The 18,471-nt window shown below is 38.9% G+C and overlaps 1 protein-coding gene and 1 long non-coding RNA gene across 4 annotated transcripts in view; one reads left to right on the top strand and one right to left on the bottom strand.

The window, feature by feature from the left end:
• TPD52 (tumor protein D52) overlaps window positions 1-18,471 on the bottom strand; it is a 371,490-nt gene that overhangs the window by 212,719 nt on the left and 140,300 nt on the right. For all 3 annotated transcript variants that reach the window (XM_001377430.4, XM_056824136.1, XM_056824138.1), the window contains exon 1: window positions 16,093-18,433. In XM_001377430.4, coding sequence (XP_001377467.1) covers window positions 16,093-16,302 — 210 coding nt within the window. In that variant the 5' untranslated portion in view covers window positions 16,303-18,433. Of the gene's footprint in view, window positions 1-16,092 lie in introns of those variants that run through there.
• Window positions 7,541-16,099, top strand: LOC130458428 (uncharacterized). Its single transcript, XR_008917757.1, has 3 exons — window positions 7,541-7,591; window positions 8,793-9,003; window positions 15,880-16,099. It is a non-coding gene; the product is annotated as an uncharacterized LOC130458428 (long non-coding RNA).

Consider the following 18,471-nt stretch of genomic DNA (forward strand, 5'->3'; position numbering starts at 1 on the left):
CATAATGATAGCGGGTTTGTGTGCTATTGTCATTAAATGTGCTCCTGTGATTTGGGAGATTATGGTACTTCTTTGAATGTGCATTACCTGTACTATTTTAAGAAGCTATTGTTTGATGAAAATCATGTGTCCTCACACTGTGAATCATGGCCAAATTATAAAGGAAATGGATCTCATTTTAGGGTGAGAAATCTTGGTATTATGCCTCTACTTTGTTTATACCTTTTCATGGAATATGAACTATATATTTTTTATTTTTTAAATGTATTATTGTTGTTCCTGTATGTGCAATAGAGTATTTGAGTTTTCTTTTTTTCCTCTAATTTTTTATACTTGAAGCACATGTTATCAGTATTAATGGGATTTTTTTTTTAAACTTTGCACTAGGGTAGACTTAAATGTCCATTGTATAAATGGAGATTTTTAAACTTTGACTTCATTCCCCAGGATGAAGTATTTCTTCCTTAGTATTCCCCAAAATTCCCTCCGGTGTCTCCGCTTTGGCAAGATCACGTTATTGGTATTTAACTGGCCATAACACCTCCCAGGCTCCCTCTTTTTTGCATGATGTAGCATCAGCACTGATGGTGATAAGGTGGGAAAAATTTGAAAATAGCTAACTAGCCATGGGCAGATGGTTTTTATTTTGTATCCTCTTTATTCCTTGATTTCTAATGATCATTTAATAAGCCTCATAAAATATAATAATTTTATTATTAGAGATATAAATTTAATTTTTATACCATTAGCCCTTATGTCAAGGCATATCCAAAAGTTTTAGACCCTTGTTAGTGAACCTTTGGCCCATGTGCTGGAGGGGGTTGTTCCCTTCCCCCTCTCCACTGTGCCTGGACATTTTTCATATCACCCACCCCTCTACCCAGCAGCCCAATGGGAGTACTTCCTCCCTTTGCCCCTGATCTAGGGTAAAGGGGCAGTTCACATGTTGTGTGGAAGGTGCAGTTAGGGCACTTAATATCTAAAAGGTTTGCCATCACTGTAATCTCTAAAATGTTCGCCATCACTGCTTTAGTCTATGGAAACATGCCATTGATTGTTAAATATTATGGGACTTTGATTAATGATTGTGTCTAGTTCTAGGAGAAGGGATCACAAAAGCTAACCTTCATAGTGCCTAAGAGCACAAGGCCAAAGAGACCAACCAATCCCGATGGGATTGAAGAGATTTTATGCCAAAGCAGAGGACTTGAATTTATTTTGGGGTTCGAGGAAGCGGCTGTTTAACAACATCAGATGCAGGATTCCCTTGTGCCAGATCCAGATTTCTACCAAGTACCTCATTTTGCTGCCATTTTGGCTACCCTATCCCTGTGAATTTTAAAACTACTCCACCCTACTCAGACCATACTTTAGAAGATTTGATTTAGCTATTTCCTGATTGTAACAATGGAGATACTTGATCAGGAATGTCTTGGGAACTTTACATTGCTCCACCCTACTTAGTCTAACAAAGTCACGAATGTCTGCACCCATACTTAAGTATCTAGGAGGATGGGCTTTGATAGATATGTGATGTGCAGAAACAGCTGACAGACCCCTGGGCTGTCCTAAGTCAAGCTAAGCTACCATTGGTACAGATGAGATGCAGGAAAATGACGTAAAACTGTCTATATAAGGCACGTCACTTCCTCCCTTCACTCTCTTTCCTGGAGAGGTGGATCTGGCTGAGAAGCCTGGGTGCCAGTTCAATCCTGGAACTCAGCCTGGAGGAGCTCCCTCAGCCAGCTTCCTTGAGATAGTCACGTGTTGAGTGATAAGACTGACTTCCCTTTCCTTTGACTCTCAAGGGAGGCCCTTGGCCAAGGCCTTTAACTCCTGCCTGGCTCAGCCTGAGCAGGAGCAGTTTAAGTTAACTGTTTCCTCTCCCTCTCTCTATATTAATTAAAATCACCATAATTTCTAGCTGACTTGGTATTTAATTATTTAGGATTTTCCCTGGTGACCAATTAGCTTAGATTTTTAAGTCACAAGGCTAAAATTATCCTTTACATCCCTTACAGCAAAGGTAAAATCATAACAGGGAATATTTCCCTTTTTGCTTCAAAATTTAGTCCCTCTTCTTTCTTTTATGCTATGGCAATTTTCTATAGGCCTAGCTGCCAATGAGTAAGTGCTATATTGTTATAATTGCTACTACAGGCTTGTAGGGCATAAATCACTTTAATCAGGCCCTAATTCAAGGGCCTGTTATGGACTTATTCTTCCTTACTTAGAATTTTTACACATGAGACTTTGATATTTTATGTTTCATCCAGAAGTTATTTTTTTCTTTTTACTTTGGATTTTTAATGTTTTTTATTTTCTTTTGATAACTGATTCATATATCTCATAACTCAGCCATGTATCCCAGGGTGATCCCTGTGTTGGTCAACACCCTCCTCAGGGGGGGAATGTATTATTGTCATAAAATTCTAGATTTATAAAATTTTTCTTGTTTGAGAGTAATTTTGGGATAAGAAACTTGCTACCTCCCTGAATCAAGAAAATAAACTGTTTGGAGAAGTGCCATGAAGAAGCCTGCAGAAACCATACACTGAACTAAAAGATCCATAATGAACTTTGGGATTTAATGAATTGAATTATGGGGGACTGAACACATTCATTTTGAATGTAAACTCTTCTGCCAAAGGGGATTGCCCCCTAATTGGTACTTGTCAACGTGCCAATTGATTTTGCTCTCTTTTTCTTTTTTTGACAAATTATTATAATTTCCCCTTAGAAACTGCAGTATTACATGTACATCTAGTTAAAGATTTTTAGAGATATAAGTTGATTATGTGTACTGATTGTTTGGGGAAAACTAGGCATGTAAATCTGAGAAATTTCTATATACTTGTTTCCCAATTGAATCAGAGCGGGGATTGTGTGGATAGAATTTTGCTCCCCAGGGACTTGCTCTCCCAGCATCCCATTTACATATCTATATAAAGTTCTAATGTAGGGAATATATAAGTTTTGTGTAGCTCTGCCTTCTCTCTCTTCTCCTGAAAATGCGGCTGGGGAGGCTGGGTGAGTGCCAGGCAGGAGAATTTTACTCACGTGTTATTTACTCAGGTTTTTAGTTTTGTTCTTTTATTTCTTCCACTTCAAGTGATTATTAGTAAACTTTATGAAAAATGATATTTGGAGTTATTGGATATTAATTTAAATTTGATATGCCAGAAAGTCATCTTCCTGAGTTCAAATCTGGCCTCAGAATTCCATGTGAACTGGAAAAACCTCCAGGAATTGATGCAGAGCAAAAGGAACAGAACCAGGAGAACATTGTACACAGAAACTGATACACTGTGGTACAATAGAATATAATGGACTTTTCTACTAGCAGCAATACAATGACACTCCAGAGGGACTTATGAGAAAGGATGTTATCCACATCCAGAGAAAGAACTGTGGGAGCAGAAACACAGAAGAAAAACATGATTGATCACGTGGTTCAATGGGGATGTGATTGGGGATGTTGAATTTAAATAATCAGTCTACTGCAAATACTAATAATATGGACATAGGTTTTAATCAATGATACATGTAAAACCCAGTGGAACTGCTAGTTGGATATGGGAGGGGGGAGGGAGGAAGGGAGGAAAAGAACACAAATCATGTAACTAAGAAAATATTCTAAATTAAATTTAAAAAATTTTTTTAATCTGGCCTTAGTCACTTACTAGCCTTGTGACTCTGGCAAGTCACTTAACTCTTTTGCCTCAGTTTCCTATCTGTAAAATGTGCTGGAAAAGGAAATGGCACACTACTCTAGTATCTTTGTCAAGAAAGCCCCAAATGGGGTCATGAAGAGTCAGGACACACTGAAAAAAGAGAAACATAAAAAATACTAGCAGATTTCCCTCTCCCCCACTTTTTACTATTTTATCACAATTCCCCATATTTTATGTCCAATTTTACTTGGCCTTAGGATATATTTATTTCTCCATTCTTTTACATAATTCACAACCATTTCTTTCAATAATATCCATCAATGATTTTTAATCTATTTTTAACAGCTTAAGAAATATGAGGGAAATAAAAGATAAGCTGTTTATATGGGAAGAAGACAGCCTAAAGAGATGGACATCCCTCATGGTCTAATATCTTCATGTTATCAGTCAAGGAAAATCAAGAAAGGCTCTCAGAATACTAGGTAGATGCTCCTCCTCTTCCCCTCCCTTTGGCAGAGGACATATACATTAGAACAGCATTGGTTCCAAGGCAGAAGGTAAGAGTTTCAAAAAAAAAAGATAGGAAGTTTTAAAATTTGATTAATCTTTATTTTATTTTCCCATGTTATTTAATGAAAGCAGATAAGATTATTGTATATTTTGTGTGCCCTAATAATACAAATATGAATACAGGAAAACCTCATGTTATTTTAAAAAGAACTAAAGTTATTACAAACAGGAATCTATCACTTGGATACTGTAAACTAAATGTTGATTTGGGAAATATGACTAAATATAATGTCACATTCTATGGCCACCTACAAAAGAAGAACATTTTTTAAAACATGGACTTTTATACTTAAGATATGTATTAAGACACTTTCATAAAAATATTACAGATGACAACACCTATTTTCCTCTACTATAATCCATTCTATTATTTTTAAGGTAAATGGTAATTTCTTCAGTACTATTCTGAGAATATTACTATTTAATATGTGACTAAAGAGAGATCTTCAAACAGGATCAGGACTAATTTACATTATATCTCTATAGTCAATTAAAAAATGAATGCTGAACTCAATTAATGGGTGTTTGTTCAGTCATCTTCAGATGTGTCTGACTCTTCATTACCCCAATTGAAGTTTTCTTGGCAAAGATACTAGAGCAGTTTGCTATTTCCTTCTACAATTCATTTTACAGATGAGGAAACTGAGGCAAGCAGGGTTAATTGATTTATCCAGCATAACATAGCTAGTAAGTATCTGTTTTCCTGACTGCAGGCCCAGTACTCTTATCTATTGAGCCCCCTAGCTGCCCTGTGGATTAAAAACAAAATTCTTTTGAAATTCTTTTTAATGTCATATCAGTGGCAACATTTGTTAATGTAACATTTGAAAGTTGTTCATGGAGCCTGAAGAATATCAAAGGTCAAAGGATGGTCAACATCTCTGAGGAATTTAATTCACTGGTTACATTTAAATGTAAAGGGTTTCCCTCTAATATTGAAACATATTTAAAAGGAAGCTGTTATGATTTATAATAAAAGTTCAATATTGTAAAAAGGCTAATTGAAAAAAATTAGCGAAGAATACTCATGTATATAAATAGCCATCTTAAAATTGTGGATTTGAGAGACATTATAAGTATTCTAGAAATAAACATATTTAAAGGAAAATCAAAACAGCAAAAAACTATTTTGGGTTTTATTACACCAAAATATAAGGCTAGATACCTTCATAATTGCTCTCCCCAAATCCCACTTTTAATATACTAAAAAGGAACATGGCACCCTCTCCTGGGAACAAGAAGAAATTATTAAAGAATAGATCTAGTTCTTTATTCAACTATCACCACCTGGTGGTGATATGAAGTTATTAGTAACAGCAAATTTCATTCAACAAAGAATTGAGCTTTTCCCTTATACATTCCCTTATATGACATTGCTTTTTTCTATTGCTTAAGGTAAATAACCAATAAAACAATGACTTCTGCAAAATATTCCACAAAGTCTGCTTCTTAAATTCCTATACTTCTTTCTATGAGCAAGGACAAATTTGCTATTTTAGGGTTCTGTAACTTCAATGGCTAGTCTTTCATCAATCTAAATGAATTTATAATGATTGCTAAATAATGAATATGCACCCCTACATTAGTTATCCTAGTAAGAGTTGCCACATTTCTCCCAAACATTAGGATTTTTGTGAAGATTCCTTTTTCCCCGGCCCCAATTAGGTCAGCATTCATATGGAGAATCATGAGAGAAAGTTGTATATACTTTTTAAAGCAGAAATCCTTTTGCCCTCCAACAAGGAACTTACCTCAAAACTACTTCTCTTGCTGAAGGAAGAAAAGGTTAGAAAACATAGAAAACTCCTTAGGATATTTTGATTCTTCAATTCCTTCATATTATCCATATAATGGATTATAATTTCACCACTGTGACTTGTACCCCTAAATTGTTGGGAAGAGGTCGCCCCATTTCTAAAATTATATTAAAGCTCATCTAAGCCCAAAGGAAGTAACCTTTTGTAGCATTCCAGTTTCTGGGACCATGCAGATAAAAGGTTTCTGTATTCAATCAAGCTAGCCACTGCCCTGGAATCCCCGGGAACCAGAAAATAGAAGTTACTGATCTGTGTGAGAGCTGGGATATTTTCTTAATAGAAAGGGAAACCTAGTGATTTCTCATTGCTTTTGTCAATTCATTTGTGGTGCTGTGAAGCAGTTGGGTATTGTGATGTACCATCAGATATGGTATCTTCCTAATCTCTGCCTTCAGGTCTTAGCTATTATCTCATTTTCTACAAAGAAACCTTTCCCAGTTCTCTTCAATCTTAAGGCCTTTTCTCTGAGATTGCTTCCAGTTCATCCTGATTATATCTCATTTGTATGTGGTTGTTCATATGCCATCACCTCCATGAGACTGAGCTCCTTGGGTGCAGGGAGTGCTTTTTGCTTTTCTTTGAATCCCCAGAAATCAGTACAATGCTTGGGTACTAAATGACAACTTTTGGAGAACCTCCTTTGGGGCTGCCACCTCATCTGTGATGATACAATCTCCCACTAGCTATTTGGAGCTGTTTCAACCTTTCTTTCACTAGGCTAACCAGGCCTCTGCACTACCCTGATATATGGAGGAGACTCAGGACACAAACGTGAAGAATATGCTTTCCCAACTCTACCCATCCTGAAACCATTCCTGATTTCTGGATATACAAGTTCTACAGATGGCCCTTTCTTTCCCATCTAGTTATGGATGACAATTTATCACAAAATCATTCATTTAAAGGGTAATTCCTACCAAATGTAGGAAGTAATAAAGAGAATCAGATGAAGGGAATCAGATTAGTTAGATTTTTAAATTATTTTCTACATATGCCCAAATATCCCTAATTTATTTGGTAAAAAGGTGTAGAGCACTCAAACTGTATTTGTTTCCCTTTAACATTCTGTCAGTGTAAGGCAAAAATTGGTAGGAAGACATTTCATCTTCCAAATGAACTAATGTATGAATTATAAATGACGAAGAATTTTTAGAATGTTAAATATTACTACTATGAATATAACTTTAAATTAAATTCAACAAGTATTAATTTAATGCCTACCCAATGCAATCAATCAACAAATTTAAATATCTACTATGTATTAGGTACACAAATACAAAAACAAATATGACAATCAGCTAGTCAACTAGCATTTTTAAGTGCCTACTGCTATTAAGCTAAAGAAGCAAAGCACCCTAAGGGAGAGACAAGAAGCAGTATGGGCCAATAAAGTCAAATCATCACCTCCACCGTATCCACTACCTCTCTTTGGATTCTGATGGAACTACCTCCAGGACAGTAGCCGTGGCAACAGAATAAGGATGCTTTCTGAGTAACCAGACTAAGAATGAAGAAGTTCATCAACAACAGGTTGGTCACCATGCAATTAAGTAATTCTTTGGTCATAGTAACTCATTAAACAAAAGTACAAGATGGCATTCAGTCTAAATGGATGTGACATAAATATAAAAGGTCATATCATTTTAAAATTTTAAAAATATTATCGCATAAGGAGAGAAGAGAACATGCATTTATTTATTAAGCGCCTACTATGTGCCAGGTAACATGCAAAGGACTTTATATTTATATTATCTCCTTTCATCTTCATAAGAATTCTGTAACTAATATTGGGGTGGGGAGGTGCTTCAATTCAATAATCTGAGAAATAAAAATCAAAACAATTTGGTGCTTTTTTACTTCACACCCAACAAAGTGACAAAGTTGATAAAAAATGGAAAGAGCCAATGTTGGAAGGGCCATGGAAAGAGAGGCACACAAAAATGTACCATTGGTTGTACTGTTAATTGATCTGAACATTCTGGAAGAGTTTTTAATTATGCATAAAGAGTAACCAAACTATTCAGAGCACTTGGCACAATGCTCCAACTACTGACATGTCTCCCAAGGAGGCTCCTAAAGATATAAAAATATTCATAGTAGCACTTTTTTGGAAACATAAATGGAATAAAAAAGGGGGCCCATAAATTTGGAAATGACTAAAAAAATGTAGCAGGGGAGTATAGGTGAGCATTGCTGTGTCATAATGAATGAAGAAAAAGGCATTTATTAAGTACTCAATATGTATGAAAATAAGGGTGCAGAGAAATATGGTAGGTCTTGTAAGACCAGATGCAGAGTAGAAAAAAGAACTAGCGGGGGCAGCTGGGTAGCTCAGTGGATTGAGAGTCAGGCCTAGAGATGGGAGGTCCTAGGTTCAAATCTGGCCTCAGACACTTCCCAGCTGTGTGACCCTGAGCAAGTCGCTTGACCCCCATTGCCTTGCCCTTACCACTCTTCTGCCTTGGAGCCAATACACAGCATTGACTCCAAGATGGAAGGTAAGGGTTTAAAAAAAAAAAAAGAACTAGCCACATAAGACATACTAACTATAATGACAAGAATAAAAAGTAGGTTGAAATCTGATTAAAGGTAAAGATTAATACTGGTCACAAACGATAAAAACATACTTTCCTTCTACAAACGGGGGGTGGGGGGAGCAAGAATGCTAAATGCTTCATATAATGACAATAATCTTTCTGCTACTTAGTTTTATTTCATTACTCTTTGACAGTAGCAGCAGAACTGACATAAACTTACACTGGAAGCTTGGAAGATACCCCAGGATAAAAAGGAGTGAGAACACTCATCATTGCATTCAACCAATAAGAATCCAGACACCACAGCAGAATTGTAGAGAAGCCAATTCATGGGATAAACTCCTGAAGCTGCCAAGACTCATTTTGTGAAGACCCCCTATAGTTCCATCACTTTCACTGTCTATGGTATTCCAAACAATCTAATAATGATCTTTACCTACCATGAGATAGGATTCAATTATAAGATTCACTTTCAGGCACTATTTCAACTTTAAAATGTGCAGGAAATTATCAAGAAGTTGGGCTGTTTGGGTTCATGTGGACATCTCTGGTATGGAGAAGAGGGGGGGCACTGTGAGTGAAAAATCCCCTGCCCCTTTATATTAGGATTATATTTTAATGTTAGCAGTAGTTTTGAGTTAATCATAACTGTAAGTTTTTAAATAAGACAACTGCTTAAAAGTTAATCGTTGTTAGCATAGGCTTCAGTTTTAGCCTTAGCCTTAAAACTGCTATATCATGCAGTTTTAGCAATCATGGTCTTGAACTTGTGACTGAGTCTTCATTAACAGAGAGGCTTTTGCCTCAGTTAGAAGCCTGGTTACACCCCTTCACTTTTGTATACACCCTAATATACATCATTGGGCTTTTGCCCCTCTTGGGAGCCTGGCACCTCCTCCTTACCCTGGTGACAGATATCTTAGTATACATCATCCTTGACATCATCAGGCTTAGAAAGTAAGGTTCAGGCTCCCCCACACCCACCTTGTCAATCAAGTGACTTCTTCTACCAATGAGAAGTATTTTCTGATTACTTCAACCAATCCATATCTATTTTTTTAAAAATATATTTTATTTGATCATTTCCAAGCATTATTCGTTAAAGACATAGATCATTTTCTTTTCCTCCCCCCCCCACCCCCCATAGCCGACGCGTAAGTCCACTGGGCATTAGATGTTTTCTTGATTTGAACCCATTGCTTTGTTGATAGTATTTGCATTAGAGTGTTCATTTAGAGTCTATCCTCTGTCATGTCCCCTCAACCTCTGTATTCAGGCAGTTGCTTTTTCTCGGTGTTTCCACTCCCATAGTTTATCCTTTGCTTATGAATGGTGTTTTTTTCTCCTGGATCCCTGCAGATTGTTCAGGGACATTACACCGCCACTAATGGAGAAGTCCATTATGTTCAATTATACCACAGTGTATTAGTCTCTGTGTACAATGTTCTCCTGGTTCTGCTCCTCTCGCTCTGCATCACTTCCTGGAGGTTGTTCCAGTCTCCATGGAACTTCTCCACTTTATTATTCCTTTTAGCACAATAGTATTCCATCACCAACATATACCACAGTTTGTTCAGCCATTCCCCAATTGATGGGCATCCCCTCGTTTTCCAGTTTTGGGCCACCACAAAGAGCGCAGCTATGAATATTTTTGTACAAGTTTTTGTGTCCATTATCTCTTTGGGGTACAGACCCAGCAGTGCTATGGCTGGGTCAAAGGGTAGATATTCTTTTGTCGACCTTTGGGCATAGTTCCAAATTGCCCTCCAGAATGGTTGGATCAGTTCACAGCTCCACCAGCAATGAATTAATGTCCCTACTTTGCCACATCCCCTCCAGCATTCATTACTTTCCTTTGCTGTTATGTTAGCCAATCTGCTAGGTGTGAGGTGATACCTCAGAGTTGTTTTAATTTGCATCTCTCTGATTATAAGAGATTCAGAACACTTCTTCATGTGCTTGTTAATAGTTTTGATTTCTTTATCTGAGAACTGCCTATCCATTTCCCTTGCCCATTTATCAATTGGAGAATGGCTTGATTTTTTGTACAATTGATTTAGCTCATTATAAATATGAGTAATTAAACCTTTGTCAGAGGTTTCTATGAAGATTTTTTCCCAATTTGTTGTTTCCCTTCTGATTTTAGTTATATTGGTTTTGTTTGTACAAAAGCTTTTTAGTTTGATGTAGTCAAAATTATTTATTTTACATTTTGTGATTCTTTCTATATCTTGCTTGGTTTTAAAGCCTTTCCCCTCCCAAAGGTCTGACATGTATACTATTCTGTGTTTACCCAATTTACTTATGGTTTCCTTCTTTATGTTTAAGTCACTCACCCATTTTGAATTTATCTTGGTGTAGGGTGTGAGGTGTTGATCTATTCCTAGTCTCTCCCACACTGTCTTCCAATTTTCCCAGCAGTTTTTATCGAATAGTGGATTTTTGTCCCAAAAGCTGGGATCTTTGGGTTTATCTCCATATCTATTTTTATCACTATCTTGGATTATTTCATAAATTGTGATATTCTGGGGTTATAAAGGAAGTCTTCTCACAAGGCTTGGGGTCTTTTGGTCTTGACCAGAAGTCCAGCTTTCTTTATGTCTGTGGTTAGAAATTATGCAAGAGCACCTGTGCTCTGAGGATCCACTAACCATATATGAAGCAGCTTGTAGATATGATCCTTGCATCCTGGAGTACTTAAGCTTCTCTATCATAGCTGGAGCTGGAGCCTGTATCCTGTCCTGACCTGCTCCTTCACATTCAGATGGTGGAAGGGAAGGCTTTGTTTTCAACACTGATCCCCATGCTAAGAGCTAGATGGACTAAGTTGACTGGCCTCTCTCCCTCTATCCCTGAGGTGATCTTTGGTCATCTCTTCAGGCAAGAAGAGTTGTTTGATCACTCAGAGCGGTAGCAAGGAAAATTATAGAGTGCAAAAAGTTTGAGTGACAAGCCCTCAAGACTCAGAATTCTCCCAGGGCTGTCAGTTATCTATATGTCACTGAGCTCCTAACCTAGAGAACCCAGGGCTGGATTGGCAAACCTATGGCACACGTGTCAGAAGGGGCTGCTCCCCTTCTAAAGCTTCCTCAGAGGGGAGAGAAGCTTTAAGGTAGGAAGATAGAGACAGGATAGAAGTTTTAGATACCACGAGGGGGATGATGGAGTCGAAGTAAAGATATGAGGTGGCCAGAATGAGTCTTTATTAATTTTCCATGAGCCACAGCTAAGCTCTGATCAAAGGACCCTTCCAAAGGCTTTTACCAGTCCAGAGATCCACATTTAATACCACACAGGTCAGAGAGGTGATAGAGAAAGATTAAAGATCAGGACAGCCATCAGCTAGCCTGAAAAAGAGAGAGAGAGAGAGAGAGAGAGAGAGAGAGAGAGAGAGAGAGAGAGAGAGAGAGAGAGAGAGAGAGAGAGAGAGAGAGAAAGAAAGAGAGAGAGAGAGGGGGGGGGGCGGAGCTTGCTGGGCTACATATACTCTTTGATACACAGTACATAGGGATGATCCTCATTGGTTAATGACAAGGCATAGGTGTGGTTTCTCTTAACCAGGTGAGAACAAAGAAACCTGTTTTCCCACCTAACCTGGGGGAAGCTGGGGTCAAGGGTCAGAGGCCTTCCCAGCCATGTGCAATACTGAGCATGCTCAAGACTGAGCATGCTCTCTTTTAAGGCAATCTGCACATACCAAATGTTCCCCTTGCCCGTAGCTAGGGGTGGACTGCTATACCTTCTGACAGGGGAAGGGGAAGGAGAGCACTTCCTCCCTCCCCTGTCTGGGGTAAGGGGGAACTCACATATTGTGTGAGGGTTGCAGTTTGGATACTCAGTTTCTAAAAGGTTCCCCATCACTGGCCTAGGGCCTGGTCCTCATCTCCTTAACCCCTGCACCCCTAGTTCTTACCAAGGGAGAAAACAAGAGAGGTAGGGCAGATTTTGCAGGTAGATGACTAACCTTTTGATTACTATCCTAACCTTGACCTCTAATCTATGACCTGCTCCCTGTCTCCCCCACCAATCCCTGGAAGACATTATAATGTCTTTTAGGGACCCAGACCCCTGACTTCTCACTCCTGACTTGGAGGGTACATGCTATTCTTTGATCCAAGAATGGAAAGAGAAAGGTTATTGAATCCCAGCCTAAAATCTTCTTTTCTACCTCAGAATATATGGCATAAAGCAGTGATGGAGGACCTTTTAGAGATGGAGTGTCATGCCTCCTTCCTCCCCCCCCCCCCCCTACCCCAATACACACAGGGAAGAGAGGAAGCGCTCCCAGTGGGCTGCTGGGCAGAGGGATGGGTGAAGTAAGGAATGTCCTCAGTGAGTGGGGTGGGGGAAGGGAATGGCCCAAGCTCTCTGTTCCCCTCCAACTCTGTCACCTGTGAGCTGCCCACCTTACTCCCTGTAAAGGCTATTGTGCAGAGGGATGGAGGAGTGGAGGAGAGAGGGAGGGGAACAGCTCTGTATGCCATCTTTGGCACCCATACCATAGGAGCCTCATCACTGGTATAAGGAGACCTGGCGGATCCCCAGGGGTAGGAGTTGCTCATTCTGACTCTGACTAATCCTTATTCCCCAATAGGAATGGGTGCCTGATTGACAATATGAATGTTTAGGAAGTTTTGAGGGTATCAAGGACCAGCAAAGGACCTAAGATTACAATAGGGATGTCCAAGGAAAAGAGAAGTGGGAAGTGATAAGAGTAAAACTATAGGGGACAAGGTTGGAGACACAAGCAGGAGAAGGGAGGGAGCCAGGGTCACTTGGCTATAATAACTCTAAGACTCATCAGACTTTATGGAATGAGGTAGTGGCCAGGTCTAGGCTCTGATACTTTCAAGTTGGCAGGAGGGGTGGGTGGTATTGCCCAAGGGTCAAGTATGTTAAGGGCTCTAACTATATTATATTAGGGGAGAGATTACCCCCTTGTTCCCCACAGCTCCCTTTTTAACAATAAACTGTATAGACAAGGAAAAAAAAACCCTTATTCTCTGATAGAAGAGATGGTTCAATATTCAATATTTTTTGATAAGAAAAAAAGGAATGATTATAACACAAAAACAAGCCATAATTTTTTTTTAAACATATGTTTGGGGGCAGCTGGGTAGCTCAGTGGATTGAGAGCCAGGCCTAGAGACGGGAGGTCTGAAGTTTAATTCTGACCTCAGACACTTCCCAGCTGTGTGAACCTGGGCAAGTCACTTGACCCCCATTGCCTAGCCCTTACCACTCTTCTGCCTTGGAGCCAATACACAGTATTGACTCCAAGATGGAAGGTAAGGGTTTAAAAAACAAACAAACATATATGTTTAAAAAATTAAAATCTAAAATCTAATCATATTTGCCTGTCTTTAGTCCTACAATATTTTTCCTCATCATCTTGCTTTTTCAAAGACTGATAATTGACTAAGCAATCAAATACAATAATTAATGCACATGAATGCTTTATAAGCTATACAGTACCAAATAAACCACAGATTTAGAGAAAGAAAGGTCAAGAAATATGAGAGGAATTAATTTTGAATTGTATTATTTATTAGCAATATTTCTATATGAATCCATTAATTTTCTCAAATCCCAAACTCTGAGGGTAAGGCAGTTCAGTTCTCAAGTTACTCCCTAATTTACTTCTGGGCTCCAAGGCATCAGAGTGGGCTGTAGCCTTTGTCTTTTCTTAAAGGCAGGGTAGATAACTATCTATAAACAAGAATTCACCCTCCCTAAGCTATTTGAAAGCATATGTCCCTTTGTCCTTGCTAAACATGTCATCTAGATTTGGGACGACAAGGTTCAATATTAGGGGAAAGAACCACGATTGAGACATTTTTGTAGCCAAAGATTGCCATAAGAGGCTGTTTCATACACTTGCGAACATTCCATTTTTTTAAATACTAGAGTATTGGTCAGCCACATTTCCCTAAATTAGTGAAGCTGTGGGGATCCACCTACCTGAAGTCATCCTTCCTTTCCCCCTTATAATAAAGTAATGGGAGAAGGGTTGATATCTCTTAAGACCACCTCCACTATTAAAATATCCACCCATCAGGGCTGCCAATCAGGGAGGTTCATATGCTTAACTGTCAGGCCAATCAGAAAGAAGACACACTTCCCATTAAAAAGGCCTTATTATTATTATTATATATATTATATTAACATATTATATTATTAGGCCTTAAAAAGTGTCTTTGGCACAGAGCTGTCACACTGATTGACCTATCCTTTGTTAATATATCACATGCTCCTATTAGTAAGTAAATTCACATAAGGAAGCTAGACCTATCACATTAAAATATCACATTTAATCTAGGCCCTCCTGTCTCTAGGCCTGGCTCTCAATCCACTGAGCCACTCAGCTGGCCCCAGAACTCTTAATTCAGTGTTCTCCCAATTAATCCAAGAACAGAACCCTCTTACTTCTCCCCCTCCAAAAATGGATACAGGAGCATAGCACATAGAGGCACCTCTAGTTTGCTCTACATTTAATAAAAGTTTTCTGAAGTGTAGTCCATGGAAAACAGCCAAAACCTAGCAAATCCAAAGTATGTTCTAGTTAGTAGAGTCATCTAAAAACAAGCAATCTCTCTCCTGTGAGTCACAAGATACTAGAAAGGCAAAAAACTGACAAATTTTGGAAAAAATCCTAGGTCCTCAATGATTAATCTGTCAAGTACTAGGTTTCTCAACTTTTATAAAGTTAAATTAGCTAGTCAAGCACTTTATATGTCTCAACTGATCCTCACAACTAGAGGTTATCAACATTTTGAAGAAGAGGGAATTGGGGCTAAGAAGGGTTAAGTGAATTTCAGGAGTCACTCACCTAGTATCTGAGCAGCAAACATCCCTATTTTCTTTCATTTTGCAATAAGACTGTTTTTTAAAATCATTTTGCGGATATGAAGAGGATCTTTCCAGGAGCCTGAATGAGGCTCGAATTTTATTTATTCTGGGATGTATGGAGGAAAAGAACAGAACAATACTGAGGGGCCTGTAGTTATATAGGGCGTTGAGGTTTGCACAGCGCTTGCACATTTTCACATCTGGTCCTCATAATAACCTTATGAAAGAGATGCTATTATTTCCCCCCATTTTAGAAATAAGAATACCGAGGCTTGAAGAGATTAAGTGACTTTCTAAGAGGAAGAAAGGTGGTCTCTGAGGCAGAATCCTAACTCCGGTCTTTCTGACTCCAAATCCAGCACTCTTCACTGTACCACCTAGCTACTAAGAAAAGAGAACTGTTTTTATACATAAGTTTTCGTTTCTTTGCAGGCATTGAAGCTTCCTCCTTCCTTCGAAACAGAAGGATTTGCGTAGCCTCTGCACCTTCACAGAAGCAGTCCATAAACACCAGCACGTGGGATGCAGTGAACTTCAACTCCACCCCCAGGATCTCACCGCTCCGCCCCCTTCCCGACCTCGCACTCAACTCGCATGCGTCACCGAGACCTCGCTCTGGAGATTGGTCGAAAGGCTACCTCTTACCTGCTGCGGCTCCGCCTCCTGCTGCAACTTCGAGTGACGTTCCAAAGCGCTCGCAAAGCCGCCCAGCCGTTTTCCCGGCTCCTCCGGGGTAGGACTCCCGCCTCCACTCTCCGTGCTGGCACCGACACTGTGACATCGACGAGCTAAGAAATGCGGGCGCGAGAAACGACCCTGAGCGGCCACCACACGGTTCCACCACAACGCTGCCATGACAGTTCCCGTTGACCTCTGAACTGTGACGTACTTCTGGTTTCTCACTAAATGTCTGGGAGGAACCGCCTACCCCCTCACCACCAAGCCGGGTATGGCGTAGGAAGGCTACGGAGGTCACGGAAGTTAGAAGAGCGTAAACGTCACATCCTGTCTTTTCCCCTGTAGGCTGGAGTCACGGAGCTGTAGGCAGGAGATACTAGTTCTTCACTGGACTCGTGATATCCCTTTTTGCTGAAGAGGATGAAAGATTCTTTGAGAAGCGAAAAGAAGCTCAGAACCAGCAAACGATATTTGATGTAGGTAACATCTTAGGCTCCACTTAACTAAGATTCTTACCATCACAGCCATCAACAGTTCCTATTTTTTTTTTAATAAGACTGGTTTCCCTAAAAGTTTCTCTTGCTTTGGCAACTCCCGGCTAGAAATCTACAGCCCCATTCTGCTTGTTCTAATAAAAGTCTTCAGCCTGACACATTTTACTTACCTCTTGGTCGCTTCCCCACTGAATTTATTCCGGTTTTATTCAGACTGAGTGTAGTGTGTATGAGGAATAGCAGGGAGGGCCGTGTAGGTGGATTATAGAATGTAAAAACGTAAGGCGTAAAATATAAAATTAGGAAGGTAGGAATTGACCAGGCCACTGTTTGGGAGGGAAGCAAGAAGTGGATGGAGAGCTAGGCCTAGAGTCAGGAGATCCTGTTACCTCAGACGCTTCCCAGCTGCGTGATTCTGGGCAAGTCACTTCACCCCAATTTCCTAATCTTTACCTCGCCTGCCTTGGAACCAATACTTAGTACTGACTAAGACATGAGGTAAAGGTTAAAAATATATGCATATTATTTGTTATATATGTATATAGACACAAAAGTAATTATAAGCAGGGTTTTTTATGATGACAAAGAATTGGAATTTGAAGGAATGACCATCAATTACTAGAATGCTATTGTGCTATAAGAAATGATGAGGCAAATGGTTTCATAAGAAACATGATCTGTATAAACTGATGCAAAGTGATTTGAGAAGCAGATCATTGTACAGTTTAACTACATTCTTGTAACAAAGATCAACTGTGAAAAACTTGTTTGCTTTTGATGAATTTGGTGATCCAAGATAGTTAGAAAGGCCTCCTGATGAAAAAAAAATGCTACTTCCAAAGAAGGAATTGAAAAACTCTGAGTACAAATTGAAGTGTAACTTTCTCAATTTTTTAAACTTTTTTTCCCTGATAGAGCTAATATGAAAATATGGTTTGCATGATTTCACATGTATAATTGATATACCATTTACCTTCTCAATGGGTGGGAAAGAAGTGGTTGGGAGGGAGAGAATTTGAAACTCAGAATTTTAAAATGTTAGAACTAAATAATGCATCTAAAGAGAATCAGTAAAAAGATTACCCTATTACAGTGATGGGCCAAGTGAGATTAGATAATAAATTTATAGTCTATTACATCAACTTTGTTGTATACCTTCCTCTAGCACCATTTAGCAACCTGCATGTAAGTAGTACTAAGACAATCAGTGTGAATGATCCCAGTAAGCCAAAACAGTGACAAATAGGACAAGGGGACAAATTCAAGAGGACAATAACATACCTTCAAAAGAACTTCAGAGGCTGTCTTGTGTTAACCCTAATTTGATAGATCTGAAACAGGTCCAAAGAGTTTAAAGGCTGGCCTAAGGTCACACAAGGAGTAAGCATTTAAAGGAAGAATTTGAACCAAGCCAGGGATCTAATAGGTAGATATGGTCAGTCAAAGGAATTTTATAACTCTTAATCATAAAAGTGGAACAATGGTAGAAGGTAGATGATGAGATCAAGGACATGACTCTTCTTATGCACAGTTTGAAGGAGTGAAAATCATAGGAGTTAAAGATACTGAGGAATTAAATCCTAAAGAAGTTTTCTAGAAAAACTTCTATTTAGTCGCACTGGCTTCATCGTGTACTTATAAAGTTAGTTTTTCTTTAACCCAGCTATAAATCATACAAGTCCTGTTATCTTCATCTTAATTTGGCCTAATCTCCTAACTTGCTGAGATTTATTTGTATCATGCAGTAGATTAGTTATCCTTCTTAGTTTATCCTTTTATCTAAGACATTGATGGAAATGTCAAATAGCATGGATCCCAATACTACAGATTCTTGGAACTTTTTTTTTTTTTT

This window comes from Monodelphis domestica, chromosome 3 (genome assembly GCF_027887165.1).
Source record: "Monodelphis domestica isolate mMonDom1 chromosome 3, mMonDom1.pri, whole genome shotgun sequence".
Lineage (NCBI taxonomy): Eukaryota > Metazoa > Chordata > Mammalia > Didelphimorphia > Didelphidae > Monodelphis > Monodelphis domestica.